The sequence below is a fragment of the Thunnus maccoyii genome, chromosome 4 (assembly GCF_910596095.1).
Source record: "Thunnus maccoyii chromosome 4, fThuMac1.1, whole genome shotgun sequence".
Classification (NCBI taxonomy): domain Eukaryota; kingdom Metazoa; phylum Chordata; class Actinopteri; order Scombriformes; family Scombridae; genus Thunnus; species Thunnus maccoyii.
In genome coordinates this window covers 5,858,252-5,874,457 of record NC_056536.1, presented here as the reverse complement: position 1 = coordinate 5,874,457, position 16,206 = coordinate 5,858,252, and the positions used below count along the sequence as shown (strand labels likewise).

The 16,206-nt window shown below is 38.7% G+C and overlaps 1 protein-coding gene and 1 long non-coding RNA gene across 2 annotated transcripts; both read left to right on the top strand.

The window, feature by feature from the left end:
• The first annotated feature begins 714 nt into the window (after positions 1-714).
• sars1 (seryl-tRNA synthetase 1) lies at positions 715-10,413 on the top strand. The gene is made up of 11 exons (XM_042410221.1): positions 715-912; positions 1,921-1,991; positions 2,162-2,242; positions 2,417-2,575; positions 4,267-4,410; positions 4,602-4,757; positions 5,814-6,035; positions 6,310-6,439; positions 8,096-8,253; positions 8,407-8,536; positions 9,480-10,413. The coding sequence occupies exons 1-11, from the start codon at positions 777-779 to the stop codon at positions 9,638-9,640; spliced, it is 1,548 nt and encodes a 515-aa protein (XP_042266155.1). The 5' UTR covers positions 715-776; the 3' UTR covers positions 9,641-10,413.
• A 4,073-nt stretch (positions 10,414-14,486) lies between these two features.
• LOC121896191 lies at positions 14,487-15,797 on the top strand. The gene is made up of 3 exons (XR_006095936.1): positions 14,487-14,686; positions 15,180-15,241; positions 15,480-15,797. It is a non-coding gene; the product is annotated as an uncharacterized LOC121896191 (long non-coding RNA).
• Positions 15,798-16,206: the final 409 nt, after the last annotated feature.

Below are 16,206 nucleotides of genomic sequence, written 5' to 3'. Positions count from 1 at the left end.
ACCCCACAAACCAACAAATGCTGGTTGAAGAAAATCAAAGATTAGAGAACATCAGAACTTTGTTTTTTCTTCTTTCCTCTCCCATTAATCATCTCATAACCCCTCAGATTTATCTGGTTACCCTGTGGAGGGGCCTGACCCATAGGTTGGGAACCACTGGACTAAACTAGCTAACTCCTCCAGTAGCTACAACAGTAACACGCTGCTCATATACTGATGTTTCAGTATTAATATTCTAATGACGTCATATATAATAATATATCAGTCAGAGGGACCAAACCACTACTTTTACTGCAATACTTTAACTACATCAAGCTGATAATACTTATGTACTTTTACTGAAATAGTATTTTTCATGCAGGAGTTTAACTTGTAATGGAGTATTTTTACTTTGATGCATTGATGACTTTTACTTGAGTAAGGGATCTGGAGACTTCTTCTACCACTGTCAAATATATTACGTACGACATCATGACATTGCCGAAAAAGACCTATTGCTGACGCTGGGGGTTGCCAGGCTGGAAGACAACCCCCGATCTCTTTGTGTTTAAAATATTTTAGTGTAATATCAGCCTTATATGAATAAAATATAATAGATGGAGTTTTAAATTGTTGTTAAGACCGGGATGGGTTTGTTAATCATAAACTTAAAAAAAGATTAACTTTCTAATCAAGTAGTTGTGCGTTTTAGTTGCTTTAACACGATCTGGCATCCCGGTGAGAGGAGTCATCGCTGTGAGCTCAGTCAGGTTTTCTCCGACGGACAGCGTGGAAAGATGGTGCTCGACTTGGACCTGTTTCGGACCGACAAAGGCGGAGATCCAGAAATCGTCCGTGAGACTCAAAAGAAGAGGTTTAAAGATGTCACACTCGTTGATAAACTGGTCGCCGCAGATTCAGAGTGGAGAAAATGTAAGCACCCTTTGATTCATGTTGTTTCAGTCACTAGCTAATCGTAGCGTCACGTCAGCATGTATTCACCGCTGGAGATCAGCTCATGCCAAAGTCCGTTACCAATTTGGCCATTTGCAATGTTAGTTTGCAAATACAACCAACTGTTAAGACCTTACTACGAGATTGAAATACCAGACACATTTTTAGCACTTGGTCTTCTATTCGGCTTCTTCAAATGCAATAAACAGCACGTAAAAATGCACATTTATCATGAATTAACTTCTTACTCACCGCGCTCTGCCCCCACAGTGATGTTAATTTCCGCCACACTGCAGTGGACTATAATTCATTTCAGAAAGTTAGCGATTCATCCATTCCGAATATACAAGTGGACCCTATTTTAACAGGGCGTAAAACAGTTTTGAATGATTGTCATTAAGTTTGAAAAAAATTGTATCGCCAGATTTGGATGGAATTTGGTTTGACGTTCTCACAAGAGGAGCAGTATAGCACGCAGCACGCAATGGGGCTAATGTTAGCAAAATCAGCACCATTCAACGATACCAAAATGAGCCATATGGTTATCCTCCATATAGTTAACCGTAGTTAATTAACACTAAATTTCTACTAGAGCATACCATGCTCTTGTTTGCTACACATTCCTGTCATTTTGTTGACACGTATAATACGAAATGCCGGCTAATGCTGGGTTAGCTTAGCGTTGCCGGTTAATAGCGTGCAATCTGATGCAATCCCAGCCAGCACCATGTCAAATCAGCCTCGCCCTGCAGTATAGCTACTGACTGTATCATTCTGATCTAGCATGATAACGTCAGTGCTTTTGTCAGTTCATTGTTGTTTAAGTGAAAAAAAATAGTTTGTTTATATCTTGATAACGGCTTTTGACTGTGCGAGGCTGAATTGCTCCTGACAGCAACACCTGTCATCAGGTTACCAGTCCTGCTACTGTAGCTCATACACACAGTCCCATGATGCACTGACTTTCTGTCATTTACTTCCCAACAGGCCGCTTCACTGCAGACAACCTCAACAAAGCAAAGAACCTCTGCAGCAAGAGCATTGGGGAAAAAATGAAGGTATGAAGCACACAAAATGACTGAAGATGCTGTTGAGCCTTGTACAATGAAAGAAAGGAGGTGACAGTATGTGTCCATTAGACATTGTTAAAAATGGAGATACCTGAGAGGGAGTGTAAAATTTTTAAACCGTATTTTCTTTCTTTAAACCCCTTATGTTGTGAATACAGAGGAAGGAACCAGTTGGGGAGGATGAATCTGTACCTGAAAAAGCACAGAGCCTGGAGTCCCTAACAGCTGAAACACTATCGGTATGACTGCGTGTGTCTGCTCCAAGTGCTATCCCACCTGTATGGCAGCATTTTTGCATGTCATTAAACAAATCAGTAAAAAGACAGGCAGAACTTAAAGCCAAAAAAATGTCTTAATTTCTTGCTTTGCTTTGTTTGATTTCACCTTTTTCTATGTCTCCTCCACTGTATCAGGCCCTGACAGTTACCCAGATCAAGAAGGTGCGTTTGTTGGTGGATGAGGCGATGGAGAAAACTGACAGTGAGAGGATAAAGCTGGAGGCAGAGCGCTTCGAGTACCTGAGGGAGATTGGCAACCTTCTGCACCCATCTGTACCCATCAGCAATGATGAGGTGGGTGTTTTTTTTTTTTAACAGTAAAAATTAATTACATTAATATGATTTAAAAAGACATTTGAAGTAGCTGTTGTTGTTCTACATATTGTCTTATCGATTGACATGATCTTCATCCATATAGTGATATGGATCAGATTACAACCAGCTATTATCAGGACATGTCATGCTAAAATGTTAGTGCCTGACCCTTAAAATTACTGATGTCCTTCACACTGCACAAAGATTAACCTATGTGCTTGACGGTTTTATTAATGACTCTTGATGATACTTGAATGCTCAGCATTCTCTTTGCCCTTTAGTTTCCCTTTTTATAAGTCACATTAACATTTTTTCACCCAGAAAAAGCTAATATTTCTCTGTGTAATATGACCTCCTCTTTCTGTCAGCTGCTGTGAATCTGCAGTGTATTTACTGGTTTTTCACACATGAATTCAGGCCAGTTGGAGGAGTTAAACCTGTGATTTTCTGCCTTTGTATAATTATCCAGGCTGCTGCTGTTTCTAATGTATTTCATTCAGTTTGCTGGGTTTCAAAACAGAAATACTCCAGCATCCAGCAGCTGAAAGTGCTGTGTCCAGATAGTTAATGGTTGAAGGTGGTTTCTGTGGGCAGCTGTCTAAACTGTGTAGCTGTCTTAAAGTTGTAAAAATACAAGTACAGGACAACACCTTTTGAGCAGTGATTGACTTAGCCGATATGATCTAAGAAACATTAATCCAAAACATTTTTTATTTGTTAAAAAAAAAAAAGAAGTTGTCGCTCTTTATGCTTGGCCAAAGATTTTGTCAGAGAAGAAACATCACTCAGTACCATTTAGATTTTTTTTTTCAAAAAAATCAAAAAAGAGGGTTGTCTGTTTGCAGTTCATTAAAGACCAACAACAAAAAGCCTTTTTCTATATAAATAAACAAGGTGATTGCCTCACATCCTTTTCAGACCGGTAGCTAGTGGGTAGTTTGGCAGTTGTGCAGTGTAAATGTCAGACAGCTGGTGAACAGAGTTGAACCTGAAAGCTACATATCATCATTTTGAGCTTCTCACTGTGAAGTTGTGAATCTGGACCTCGAGGATTCAGAGCTGTGAAGCATCTTGCCCTGTGTGTGAAGCTAATGTTGGAAGTCCAACTGAAATTCAATTGTGCGTTTCCTGTGTTGTTTTTTTGTCTAATACAGGTTATATATCTGCTCATTAAATCACTTGCATCGTGTTCTTCTTTGAGAAAAAATCTCAAACCAAAAGAGAGAAATTTATATTTTAAATGGTTTGGTTTATGATGCCCCCTAATTTTGCATTAATTCAATGAAATACCGTTCCATTACCCATCTACATGGCTGGGGACCTTATTTTAATGCAGAAAATTAAATCTTACATAAAGCAATAACTGTACTTATGTCTGTGGTTACTTTGTTGAAGGAATGCAACTAATGATTATTTTCATTATGAGTTATTTTTTCAGATTAAAATGTTGGAGAAATAGATTTAGATTTAGATGATCATGCCTCATTTTAACTGTATTTTTATAGCTTGGTGACAAAAATGAACTTGAAATGGTTTTGTCCAACAAAATTACAATGATACAATTCGAAGAAAGATAAGCAAACCTCACATTTTAGAAACTGGAAGCAGATAATGTCTGGCATTTTTTTCTTGCTAAATAACTATATGATTTATATCATCATATGAAATAGGATGTAGACAACAAGGTGGAGCGTACCTGGGGCGACTGCACCGTCCAGAAGAAGTACTCCCATGTTGACCTGGTGGTCATGATTGATGGGTTTGAAGGCGAGAAGGGAGCTGTTGTGGCCGGGAGCAGAGGTTACTTTTTGAAGGTGAGTGTAAACATAATTTGCAACACACATAGGGACACAGAGTACATAAAGGCACAAACAGGCCAAAATTCTTTCTCCTTGTAATAATTTTGCACAGACCAACCCAAAAAGGAACCTGCCGTTTTGCTTCCTGACCTGCAAATAGAAGAAACCAGCTGTTAAGTTGTTTTCCTCTCTTCTGTTGTCTTCAGGGGCCGCTGGTGTTCCTGGAACAGGCTTTGATAAATTACGCCTTAAGGATCCTACATAGCAAAAATTACACCATGCTCTACACACCTTTCTTCATGAGGAAAGAGGTCATGCAGGAAGTCGCCCAGCTCAGCCAATTTGACGAAGAACTGTACAAGGTAATCAACTCCTCAACTTTTGTGTTTAAGATGTGTTTAACCTAAACATGATGCAGTCATGGATCTGACTGCAGTTAAACTACAACTGTGAATAATCTGTTCAGGAAGGACACTTCATTAAATTCAAGGAGTCCCAACACATATTGTTCCAAAGTTGAGCTGTATATGAATGAAATAAGTCTGACGTTGTTTGAAAATTAAACAAAACCCGAGTTAATGAGATATTCTGGTGTCCACATACTTTTCCATGACTTTTAGACCAATTGTCATGACTGAACATTCAGTGAATTCTGTGTAAACTTTTTAGATCTTAGTCGTTTTTAATTGTATCTTTTAAATGGATGAAGGATTTTAGTCATTGGACGTCTGGATCTTAAAGCCTCTGGAAACATGGCTTGAAATCATAAAAATGCATATATGATATCAAAGCTGAGTGTCTCATTAAGCATCCACAAAAATCTGAATGAAAATAAACATTCATAACTATTAGAAAACTTAGCTCAAAAACAGCTCATTTGGCTGCTCAAACCATTTCTCAGGACTGTGTGGGCATGTCCAGATCACGTTTGATTGACAGCTCATTTTCAGTTCAAGTACCGTTTTATTTTCTATTCATTCACTAAAACATTTTGCTGATATGGAATAAACTACCAAATCTATCAAATGGACCCTACTTGGTTAGAAAGCTTGACTAATCGATTAACTAGCAAAACAGGTTAAACTAGCCAAATCTTTGTTTTTATTTAATTATACCTCCCAGAGTATGACGCTAATCGTTTTAGCATCCTCCACTAACTAACAAACTAGGTTAAACCAACTGAAACTGTGTTTTTATTGAACTATACCTCCCAGACTACGAAGCTAAGTGTTTTAGCATCTTTCATTCACTTACATGAAACGGTTAGCATTAGCGTTACTATGCTACACTTTTGAGCTACTTATCCACTTCGAGATTAATACAGATTAGGTCTGGAAAATCATGAGCATACAAACCCTGTAACTGGCTGTCTGTCCATGGTTCCTCTCTCTCAACTCCTGTATGCGTTTTTATCTCAGGTCATTGGCAAGGGCAGCGAGAAGTCAGACGACAACTCCGTGGACGAGAAGTACCTCATCGCCACCTCCGAACAGCCGATCGCAGCCTTCCTGAGAGATGAGTGGCTGAAACCCGAGGACCTGCCCATCCGCTACGCCGGCTTTTCCACCTGCTTCAGACAGGAAGTGGGCTCCCATGGCCGAGACACCCGCGGGATCTTCAGGGTACACCAGTTTGAGAAGGTCAGTTGTGGAGCAAAAGTGGTGTTTTAAATAACTTTTCATCGTCCGTGAAATACAGATTCAAATAAATAAATGTTTGCTTTTCGTTATCACTTTTGAAATTATTAGATTAAATTATTCAAAACCAGATGCTAGGCACACAGTAAAGTAGTTTGACTGAGAATAATTAATACATAACTAAATGTATACTTGTCATTTTTTGATGTGTACCATGACAGAACAGGCTGCATTTCATCCATAAAATAAATAATTTCTCTTTCTCCTCTTCTTTCAGATTGAACAGTTTGTCTATGCCTCTCCACATGATGGCAAATCATGGGAGATGTTTGATGAGATGATCGGCACAGCAGAGGAGTTCTACCAGTCTCTTGGAATTCCTTATCGCATCGTCAACATTGTCTCTGGTAGGTCTGACACACATTCATACTGAATCACATCTGAAGCTGTTATAACTGATAAATAACTGATAAATAGAAACTTTAATTCACACTTTGAGTCTTTCAACTGAATAATTCCAGAAAATTTGAGCTTTTTTTTTTTTTTTTTTTTTTAAAGACAAATCAGAAAGTCTCTATAACAAAACCAAATTCCCATCCAGAGTACTAATACTAATACTAGTAACTAGTACTTGTTTGCAGTGTGAATGAATGGTATACACAAGGTGTGGCAGTAGAGAGGCTTGTGTTTGATATGTAAGCAGTTTTTATTACTGCAAAATTAACCTCAGATGTTCCTTCGTCATTCAAAAGTACTATCTGAGGAGCAGGACATTTTAGGGGGCAGAAATTGTGAAGAGGTAACTGATTGCAGGAAAATGTTTCTGAAGAAGTCCCTGCAGTCAAAATACAAACACAATAATAATTAGTTACACTAATTAATTAATTATTGAGCCCTTTCAAGCAAAAATGCTAAAAATTCCAGTTTTTCAATTGTGAGGATTTGCTGCTTTCCTGTCTTATAAAATAGTGAATTGAGTTATGGAGTTTGGGTTATGGACTGTTTGAAAGTTAAGATGTCTCCTGGTGCTTTAGAAAAACAGTGATGGTACAATAGTGATTTACAGTAGAATACAACTACAGACTGTAAAAAATAATGGACGTAGCCACCATGACGTTGGCTTGTGACGTTAGCTTGTGTTGGCACTGTAGTCTATAACTTTGCCTACTCTAGGAAAATTTCAAGGAAAGGAAAAAAAGCCCCATTGCAAATTAAGTACAATATGTAAGGAGGAATGTGATGACTTCTACGGTTTCAACAGATATGTTCAGCCTGTATTGTTATTAAGTCATCATACCATTAAGTAATAGCCGTCCTATGATAAGAACAGTTTTATTAACCAGCTCTAAAGTATTTATTTCACCATAGCCACAAAATAGTCTGTCTACGCTGGTTTGGATTTTACAGCTACATTGTCATCACCTTGTCAAATTAGCTGAAAATCATATTTTCAAAAATCTAATTGGCTTAAAGTTTGATTATTGTAGAGGTGTAAACAATAGAAACTATATAAATGCAGCAGTAGTGGTAGGTTAGTGTGTAGCCTGAGTGAAACTGTGTTCCTTGGTAAGCTGTGTTTAGGCAGGTGAAAGACAAATGTACCAACAGGCACAAATGACATACAGTATTGGCACCTGCAGATATTTTTGTAAACAATCTGCTATTGGTATCAGTAATTTTCATAGTGCTTCCCTCACTATTTCTTCTTTTTGACTGCTGCATGTATGCAAATAATGTACTGTAATGCGTCTCTATGCAAATTATGTACAATAATTCATTGTGCGAACAGCAGTGATTCGCATCTGACACATCTGGGTCGCCGAAGTGGCACTCAAAAAATTCATCCAGGGTTGACAGGTCTGTCTTGTAGGTGTTTGTGTTTAGCTTAATTTGTAACGTGTATTAAAATTTATGAAATTCCTGTAAACTTAGCTACTGGCTGAAACAGCCCCTCCTCTTAACGGGCACCTGCAGCTTCACCCACTGTTGTCAGAGCAGTAAGTGCTTGTGTGAATATCAGACTGTGATATCAGCTAACCAGTTACTGCTGTCATTCATCATAGGCGCCCTCAATCACGCAGCCAGTAAGAAGCTGGACCTGGAGGCCTGGTTCCCTGGCTCCAGTGCTTTCAGAGAGCTGGTCTCCTGCTCAAACTGCACCGACTACCAGGCCAGACGCCTTCGCATCCGCTACGGACAGACCAAAAAGATGATGGACAAGGTGAGTGCAGCTGGAACACACCACTACAGCCACAATGAGATCATTTGAACAGTCTACAAACAGCTTACAATATAAGATTATTCGGAACCCTTTTAATAGTATTGCTTGGAATTATTGCTAAATATACTTCCTCTCTCTCTGTTTGCTATGTAGGCAGAGTTTGTGCACATGTTGAACGCAACCATGTGTGCCACTACACGTGTGATGTGTGCCATCCTGGAGAATTACCAGACTGAAGAAGGCATTGTTGTTCCAGAGGTGCTCAGGCAGTTCATGCCTCCTGGTAAGCAATGCTAGCTTAATTTTTTACTGCTAATGTTTCAGTTTTGGACAAAGAGGAGTTGTTGTCATGGGTGCTCAAAAAGTGCCTAAATATAAATGTTTTGAATGTTGCATGATATACTGAAAACCAATCTATCAAACTCACACATTAACAAGACAGAACAGTGTGAATCTAAGATAAAATGGAAAAACACTTGTTTGATGACAGAACAAGTACAGGGGCAAAATATTCAGCCATGAATGTCAAAAGATGCTCAGAATGCTCTTAATGAGAGTGTGAATAATGTTGATTCTCATATTCAGCAAAGACTTGATTTCAGACTAACAAACGTCTTGGCGTAGTAGTGAAAACTGATGCAATCAAGTCGGACATCATTTCATTATGAGAGAGGTATTTTTGACAAATGATAAATTCATAATTATCAGAAGTAGAATAATACTAAATTAATATTTTTTTCATGGCCTTTATATAGTTCATTCATGATTGCCCATATGTTACCTCTGTGCTTATGCCAGTTGTTTGTGCAACATTCAGACATTTTGGAAAATATGCTTTCTTGCCAAGAGTTAGATGAGGAGATTGATAGCACTGTTGACACAGCCAAGCCAGCTGTACTCCTTAGTTTCCAGTCTTCATGCTAAGTAAAGCAAACCAGCTGCTCTAGCTTCATATTTAGTGTACAGACATGAGAGGTATTGAGTTTCTCATCTAACTCTTGGAAAGCCAAAAAGCATATTTCCAAAAATGTCAAACTATTTCTTTAAGTGGCGTTACAGTAGAATTGTTTTCATCTGCTCACTGTTATAACCACAAATTTAGGTGTAGGTTTCCTAGGAAGTTTGCAATATAGAAATTAATTGTTCTTCAATTCATATCTTGGAGCTTTGTGTTTTGTATTTATTGATTTAAATTCATACATTTGTCCTTGCTGTGTATCCTCCAGATTTGTCAGAGATCATTAAGTTTGTCAAGCCCGCTCCAATTGATCAGGAGATGTCTAAGAAATCAAAGAAACAGCAGGACGGAGGGAAGAAGAAGAAGCAGGGAGGGGGAGATCAGAACCTGCCCAACTGCATGGAGAGCATGTCCGTCAACGACTCATAGACTCCAGCATACAACAGTGTCGCTTCACCAATCTCACAGATAGAAACTGATGGAATAGAGCCTCTCGTGGAGGTTAAACTGGGGTCAGTTTGGTAATTTCACAAAGTAAAATGGATAAAGTTAGAACCTGGGGAAACAAATCTCTGAAGTAGGCACTTACCTTATAGTCAAGGCTGGCTCTATCCCATCTGTGTCTATCTGAATGGATGGTGTTGATCATCTCAGCTGTTCCTTCCCTCATTCATAGGAGGCACACCGAAAAAGGGATCGCTCTGTGCTTGCAGCCACCTTCAGTCAGAAACTATCCACCTGTCTGTCACTTTCTCACATCAGCATCAACACTGAGCCTAAACGAACAGACAAGACTATTTAAGTTGGTCATGTGGGACAGCGCATGTTGATATATGCAGAATCAACAGCTTCTGTCTGGCTTCATAGCAGTTGGTAGTGTCTGTGACTGGTATATAGTGCAGATGAACCACTGTAATCTGTAATTATCATACAAAAGTGTGGTTTCTGAAGATTTGTATTTTGTATAACTGATCAATTACTGTCTGAAATCTTCATTCATCGGCTCATGTTGCCTTTAACCACGATCATCATTTCCAACCGTTGTTGCTCGACGTCACAGTTGACCATAATGCTGTTCACTACAGTATGTTATGATTGAGACATTGTCTGTATTTACTTGCTAATGTAAACGTATATATATGATTGAGCATTGATGAAGTGGAACTCGCTGTAAACAAATATTAAAAACAGTTGATATGGAAGTTCTGTTTGTGTGTCTTCTCAATGAGTTTCTTTTTGAATGCAGCCAAGATATTTATGCATGCTATGATTTTTTCCCATATATCTTATTCCATCACATGTTGGTGGCAGGCTGGAGAAACAGCCATAAAACCTCTTGAGTCCTCATTCAAACAAACTCTAAAAACTCTTGACAAAAAGCCAATGCATTTCCATCATGCAGGGTACTGGAGAAATGTAATTTACTGAGCTTTGAGAATTTTAGATAATTCTCAAATTTGTGCCTAGTTTATAAAATTTTAAATGGTTTGGCCCCTCCTCCAGTATGTGACTTTGTGTACACTCGCTCGATAAGTTCTATTAGATCCTCCAGAATATCCTCTATACAAGATTGTACCATACTATTTCGTTGCACTGCATTTGGGCAGTCAGCCTTCTCTGTGAAAGCCATAACTCAGTGGAATGTCCTACCTGATGATATGAAGAGCTGAAGTTCCATCAGTATGTTCAAAATTCAAAAATCTTCTAAAAACTACTCAGCTCTGCAACTACTGAACCTAAATTTCATCTCATGATCCTCTCATGAACGCAAATAATCTTGCTTTTAATTTGACAAGCTACATTATTAATTTCTAGTTGATATTGTGGGGGTATGTGATGTGCTGTTGTGTGTAGCTTTGTATTTTTTATAGTGTGTCCTGTGTGTTTTTTGCTTTGCACTGTTTGTTATTGTGCTGTTATATGTTTTAATTGAAAGGGACTGCAGATGAAAATTAGCTGTAAGCTAACTCTGGTGCAGTACATCAAATGTTAACATTTATGTTTAAAACTGTAAATTGTCCCAATAAATACTATACAACAGACAACAACATGTCTAAAGTTTTAAAATGTATTACTGCAGTCTAAAAATAGTTTTTCCCGCTTCTATTCAGTGTCTTTGTGGGGAAACGCCCTTTAATGAGTCATAAAAAATGTAACAATTAAACTGAAGTCACATTGTGTATCTGATAAACAAGTGATAAGGAAGACTTTTTGGTTTGACTCCAAAAGACTTTACCCATTCATTTGTAGTACCTTAGGAAGGTGATTCAGTCCAGTCCAGCAGTTACAGTGTATTTACAAAAAGGTAAGATGAATTTACAGTATTTCTGTCATCAATGAGTTGATTCAGACATTTATGTACCTGTAAATGTTTCTGAGACACATCTCTGCATCATCATCTGCATGGATCAAGTTTTTTTGGTTTTTGAACAATGGGCAATTGTGGGGACAGAGAGAAGAACTTAAATACTGACATTTAAAAAAGGGAATTATAATGGCATAGGGGTTCAGGGCCATAGCAATGTGGAGCATCAATGTGTAAAGTCCGTAAAGTCACTTTGTAAAGTCCGTTTCAACACGAGCTCTATCAATAAATCATTTATCATTCTTCTGATGTTTAATAATGATGACTGACACTTCACAGTGGTGACGGTTTGCAGAAAATGTGATGAATTGGGGGTAAAGTCGTTTCAAATATCCACAGCAGCCGTGCGTAATGATCAGCTGTTGGAGAGCCTGTGCGTAATTCTCACTGAGGTCTGATGAGCGGAACGGACACAACTGTTGACGTACAAACGGAGGTTTAAAGACGTTTACATCCATTTTTGGCTCACTGTGACAGCAAATGAGGCTCCTGCATGTGATTCCACAGTGTGTGACATTAAAAAAACAGAACCAGTTGTATCTGTGTCTTTATAAGTCTGGCAGATAATAATGTATGTGTATATTTCTGTCACATAATGCCACGTTGTGAAGTGAATTAAAAGTTAATATATACGTTTTCATGAACACACTTATGTTAATCCGACAGAGATCATAAATACAGAGTGTAACAAAACACCATACAGCTGATGCTGCTGTGCCACACGTCATATTTGATTTGACAACGCCGCTAGCTTCGCTGCGCCCGCTGCATCCACGGAGTTATTATAGAAAATAAAAGCCAATAAATAACGCCTCCATGGCTGCATCCCATGGTTTGCAGCCATGGAGGTGCAAACAATGAAATAATGGTGTCCCACTGTCGCAGCTTCATGTTCTCCACGTTTGCTCTGCAAATATGTGACATTCACGGACAAATTATTCGAAAAAATCTTTTGGGTGAATATGTACTGAATCATTTGCGGAAAGAGATTTATTCCTCAAAACATTTTACTCCATAGTAAATGCCTTGCACAATAAACATTATAAAGATATTTCTTTATGATGCCATTTGTTTCACTTGTTTCTATGACGACGTTTACAACAACAAAAGCACGGCGGGTATCCTAGCCTGCGCCTGCTAAGCTTTTTTTTATGGATTACCTGATGCGGCCCAGTCTCACCCAGACTCTGCCTCCAGCGGCCCCCAGGAATTTGAGTTTGACACCCCTGGTGTAGCCAGAAGCTCTCTCACCAAACTCGCAGAGGCAGGAGTCCGGGGAAGCCGCTGTTGTCGTTCAATGTGGGGATTCATCAGAGACCTCCCCAGCTCGTCCAGATAAAGCCTCCTCTTGCTGGGTTTTCCAGTGTTCCATCTGGGATTTATTTCACTACAAATGCATTGTATGGAGAGACATCCAATATATTATAAAAGAAAGCCATTGTCCACCTTTTGGTCATCCGTTTGCATGTGTATGTGCCAGTGACCATGTCTAGATTGTGGACTCCTCCTTTGTGTTTGTTATAATCCAGGATCCTCCCCACTGCTCACAGCAGCGTTCTTGTGGAGAGTGGATATCACAATGACATTTTTGTTTTTCTTGGGACAGTATGACACAGTTGTGGTGATCTCAGTAAACGCAAACTTTGAGGAGAGAGGGGCCCTGTCCTTTGTTCCGAGCAGTGCAGGAGGAAGCTCAGGTTTTTTTCCTCTTGAACATTTCCACCATGGTTAGTTTTTCCGAAGCAGTTCTTGGCCGAGGGCATAAGAAGTTAAAAAGTTGTCACATGGTATGTTGTGTCCCTGAAGACCCTTTGTCATATCAAGCACCACCCGCATGCCTCGATCTTCTCTGGCACTCCACTGGCAGGTTTCCCTGTGTGTTCATGCATGTTCCATGCATAACTGTTTCATGTGTCACACGTCGCCCAGATTTTGATGCTGTATTCCCCAGGTTTGCTTGGGATACACTGCCTGAAGGGACTAGCCGTTCATCCACAGTGACCTAGATTGTAGATGTATGGCAAGTTCTCCACCCATTTGTCCCAAACATCCTTAATGGGAGCAAGTTTGTCATTCACACGGCGAGCTGTACACCCCAGCAAGAAGCAACAGCCCCATGTAAGCATCCAGGTGTGTTTTGTCTATCTCCTACGGACTGTTGCCGAACACCCTTCTCCCTTCCATGTTCGTCATCTCAAGTAGGATCATCTCAATAGACTGTGGTATGAACAGCTCAAATGCTGTCTTGATGTCTCAGACATGTGACACTGCATATCTAGTAGGCCCTGTGTATTGTGAGAAATGCGGAAGATGCCAAGTACAACTGATACACGTTAGAGAAGTCTTAGGCACCATTGTTTTCTGTAGCTGAGTCATGTCTGGATTATTACCAAAGTGTTAAGATCAAGCAAGGTGGGGTTTAGCAAATAAGCACCACATTAGGAGGGGTTATGAGAGGTATATAATTTAATGTTTTATGATTTTTCATTACGTTCTTTATCCCGGGATCAAGGCCTTGGTTTGCTTTGTATTTCTCTTTATGCAGAGTAAACCTATTCACATTGAACTCTACCAGCTTCCAGTGTATTTCTTTGAGTCTTTCTCGTATAAGTTTTGAGTTTAATACAAAGTTGTGGGTGACCTGAAGATTTATTGGCCCATCTGAAGATTTCCCACAACATCATACTCAACATCATTCACATCCTCAGACATATCCTCCTCAAAAGACATCGCCCATTCATTTGTAGTGCCTTGAGAAGGTGATTCAGTCCAGTTCAGCGGTTACAGTTTACAAAAAAGTAAGATGAATTTATAGTATTTCTATCAATGAGTTGATTCAGACATTTATGTACCTGTAAATGTTTCTGAGACATATCTCTGCATCACACTGCAGCGTTTAGCTTGGTACCTGTCAATTTCATACCAAACACGAAGCGAAATTTCGCCTCGCTACTTGCGCAAGGTTGACCGCAGGATCATGTGTGTTCATTCGCCCCAAACAGACAGAATACCAGTCGGCATTTCAGAGTTTATTCACGTGTGAATCAACATCGTGGATTGCGTTTTTTTCTTTTTTGCGTTTTTTTTCTTCTGTCATATTCTCCTGTTAGGTCAGCAGTCATATTAATGATGTGCAACATTGTGTGTCTTATCGTAATATGTTGCCTGCGTTATGGTAAAGTCTTAACAACCAAAGTCATGTGTATTAGCATGCTAATCGCGAGTTATGCTAATCGCTAATTAGCCACCATGCTAGGCGGACTTTGGCAAGAAGGTTGTACAAGTTACTTCTGTGTCCAGAATGTAAACTCACATGGTCCATGCTGTTTTAAATTAAATGCTGAAGGACTATGTTACCTTAGATAGCATATTTTACTCTACTTTAGGGAGTAATATCTGTTTTTATTTAATATATAGTGAGTTATAGTTTGTACTGTATATTAAACCTAGAGCACAGTACTGTTTATTACCTAACACCTAACAAGTACGGGAAAGAAATATAACACTTGACTACACCTGAGCAGGCCATACACAGGTATGAGTATGTCCTGAAAAACATACAGAATCAAATCTAAAAACAAAATCAATCTCTGTGTTTCCCAGGCCTTGAAACCATGGATCATGTGGACAGAACAACGATGGCTCTGACAAGCATCATTGCTTAGGTACAGTATGTGCACTGCATGTGAAAATGTCATACCTGTATTTGTGGTGCCATCGTGCTTGTTTTTTAAACTGTTATTCACTACTACAAATTACATAATATCAGAATAACTTGTAAATATCATTTTTAATTGTGGATGGGGGAGGGTTAATATAATGAATGCTGTTATGTAACAATTGTGTGCATGTGTGTTTTAGATTTCACTATACTGTAATACACTTCAGTAATTGTGATTACAGGTGGATATAGCTTCAGGAGGGGAAAACTTAAGTGTCTCCACCCACACTGAAGGGACAACCCTAAAAGATTTCACATTGCAGTTTAAAGGATTCCTGCCCTGAGCTGAAGAACAAAATAAAAAAGACTGCAAAGAAATGATGAACTCCTCCCACTAAAGTGGCGATGTAGAACATAGGAACAAAGTACCTGAAAATTTTGTTGTTGTTGTTGGTCTGTTACATTTACAATTTAAACATAGTTTCCTGTTTTGTTCTTGTTTTGTTGTTTTTTTTTTTACTAAAATTAATCATTTTATAACTACATTTTGATAGATTAGTTAAGAGTTATTTTGTTGTTTAAGTTTTATATATAGTTTTATATATAGTTTTTGTCAAGTTTTATATAGTACAATTTATATAGAATATTTATATTGTAAAATAGTAGTTTATATAGTTAAGAAGTTATAAATGAAATATATTCTATTTAATCATGTTCAATAATGTTTGGTCTGTTCAAAATGTTGGTCTGGTGTGTTGTTAATGACACGTTGCATGTTGTTAGATTGTGACATGAAAGGTAACAGAACCAAACAGCTAAGTAAGGATGGGAGAACATAATCCAGCCCACTCCCTGTTGTTACCATGTACTTATAGGGTAACTAGCCTGTACCTGCAGAGTAAGGACTGGGGAACAGTGTGAACTTAATAATACAGCACGCTCCCTGTTGTTACCATGTACTTACAGGGT

What these genes read in the sequence shown, in the direction of transcription:
- sars1 (XM_042410221.1), top strand. Translation starts at nt 777, where the DNA reads ATGGTGCTCGACTTGGACCTGTTTCGGACCGACAAAGGCGGAGATCCA. An exon ending in AGATTCAGAGTGGAGAAAAT is followed by an intron (nt 913 to 1,920) that starts GTAAGCACCCTT and finishes ACTTCCCAACAG; the next exon opens with GCCGCTTCACTGCAGACAAC. An exon ending in TTGACGAAGAACTGTACAAG is followed by an intron (nt 4,758 to 5,813) that starts GTAATCAACTCC and finishes TTTTTATCTCAG; the next exon opens with GTCATTGGCAAGGGCAGCGA.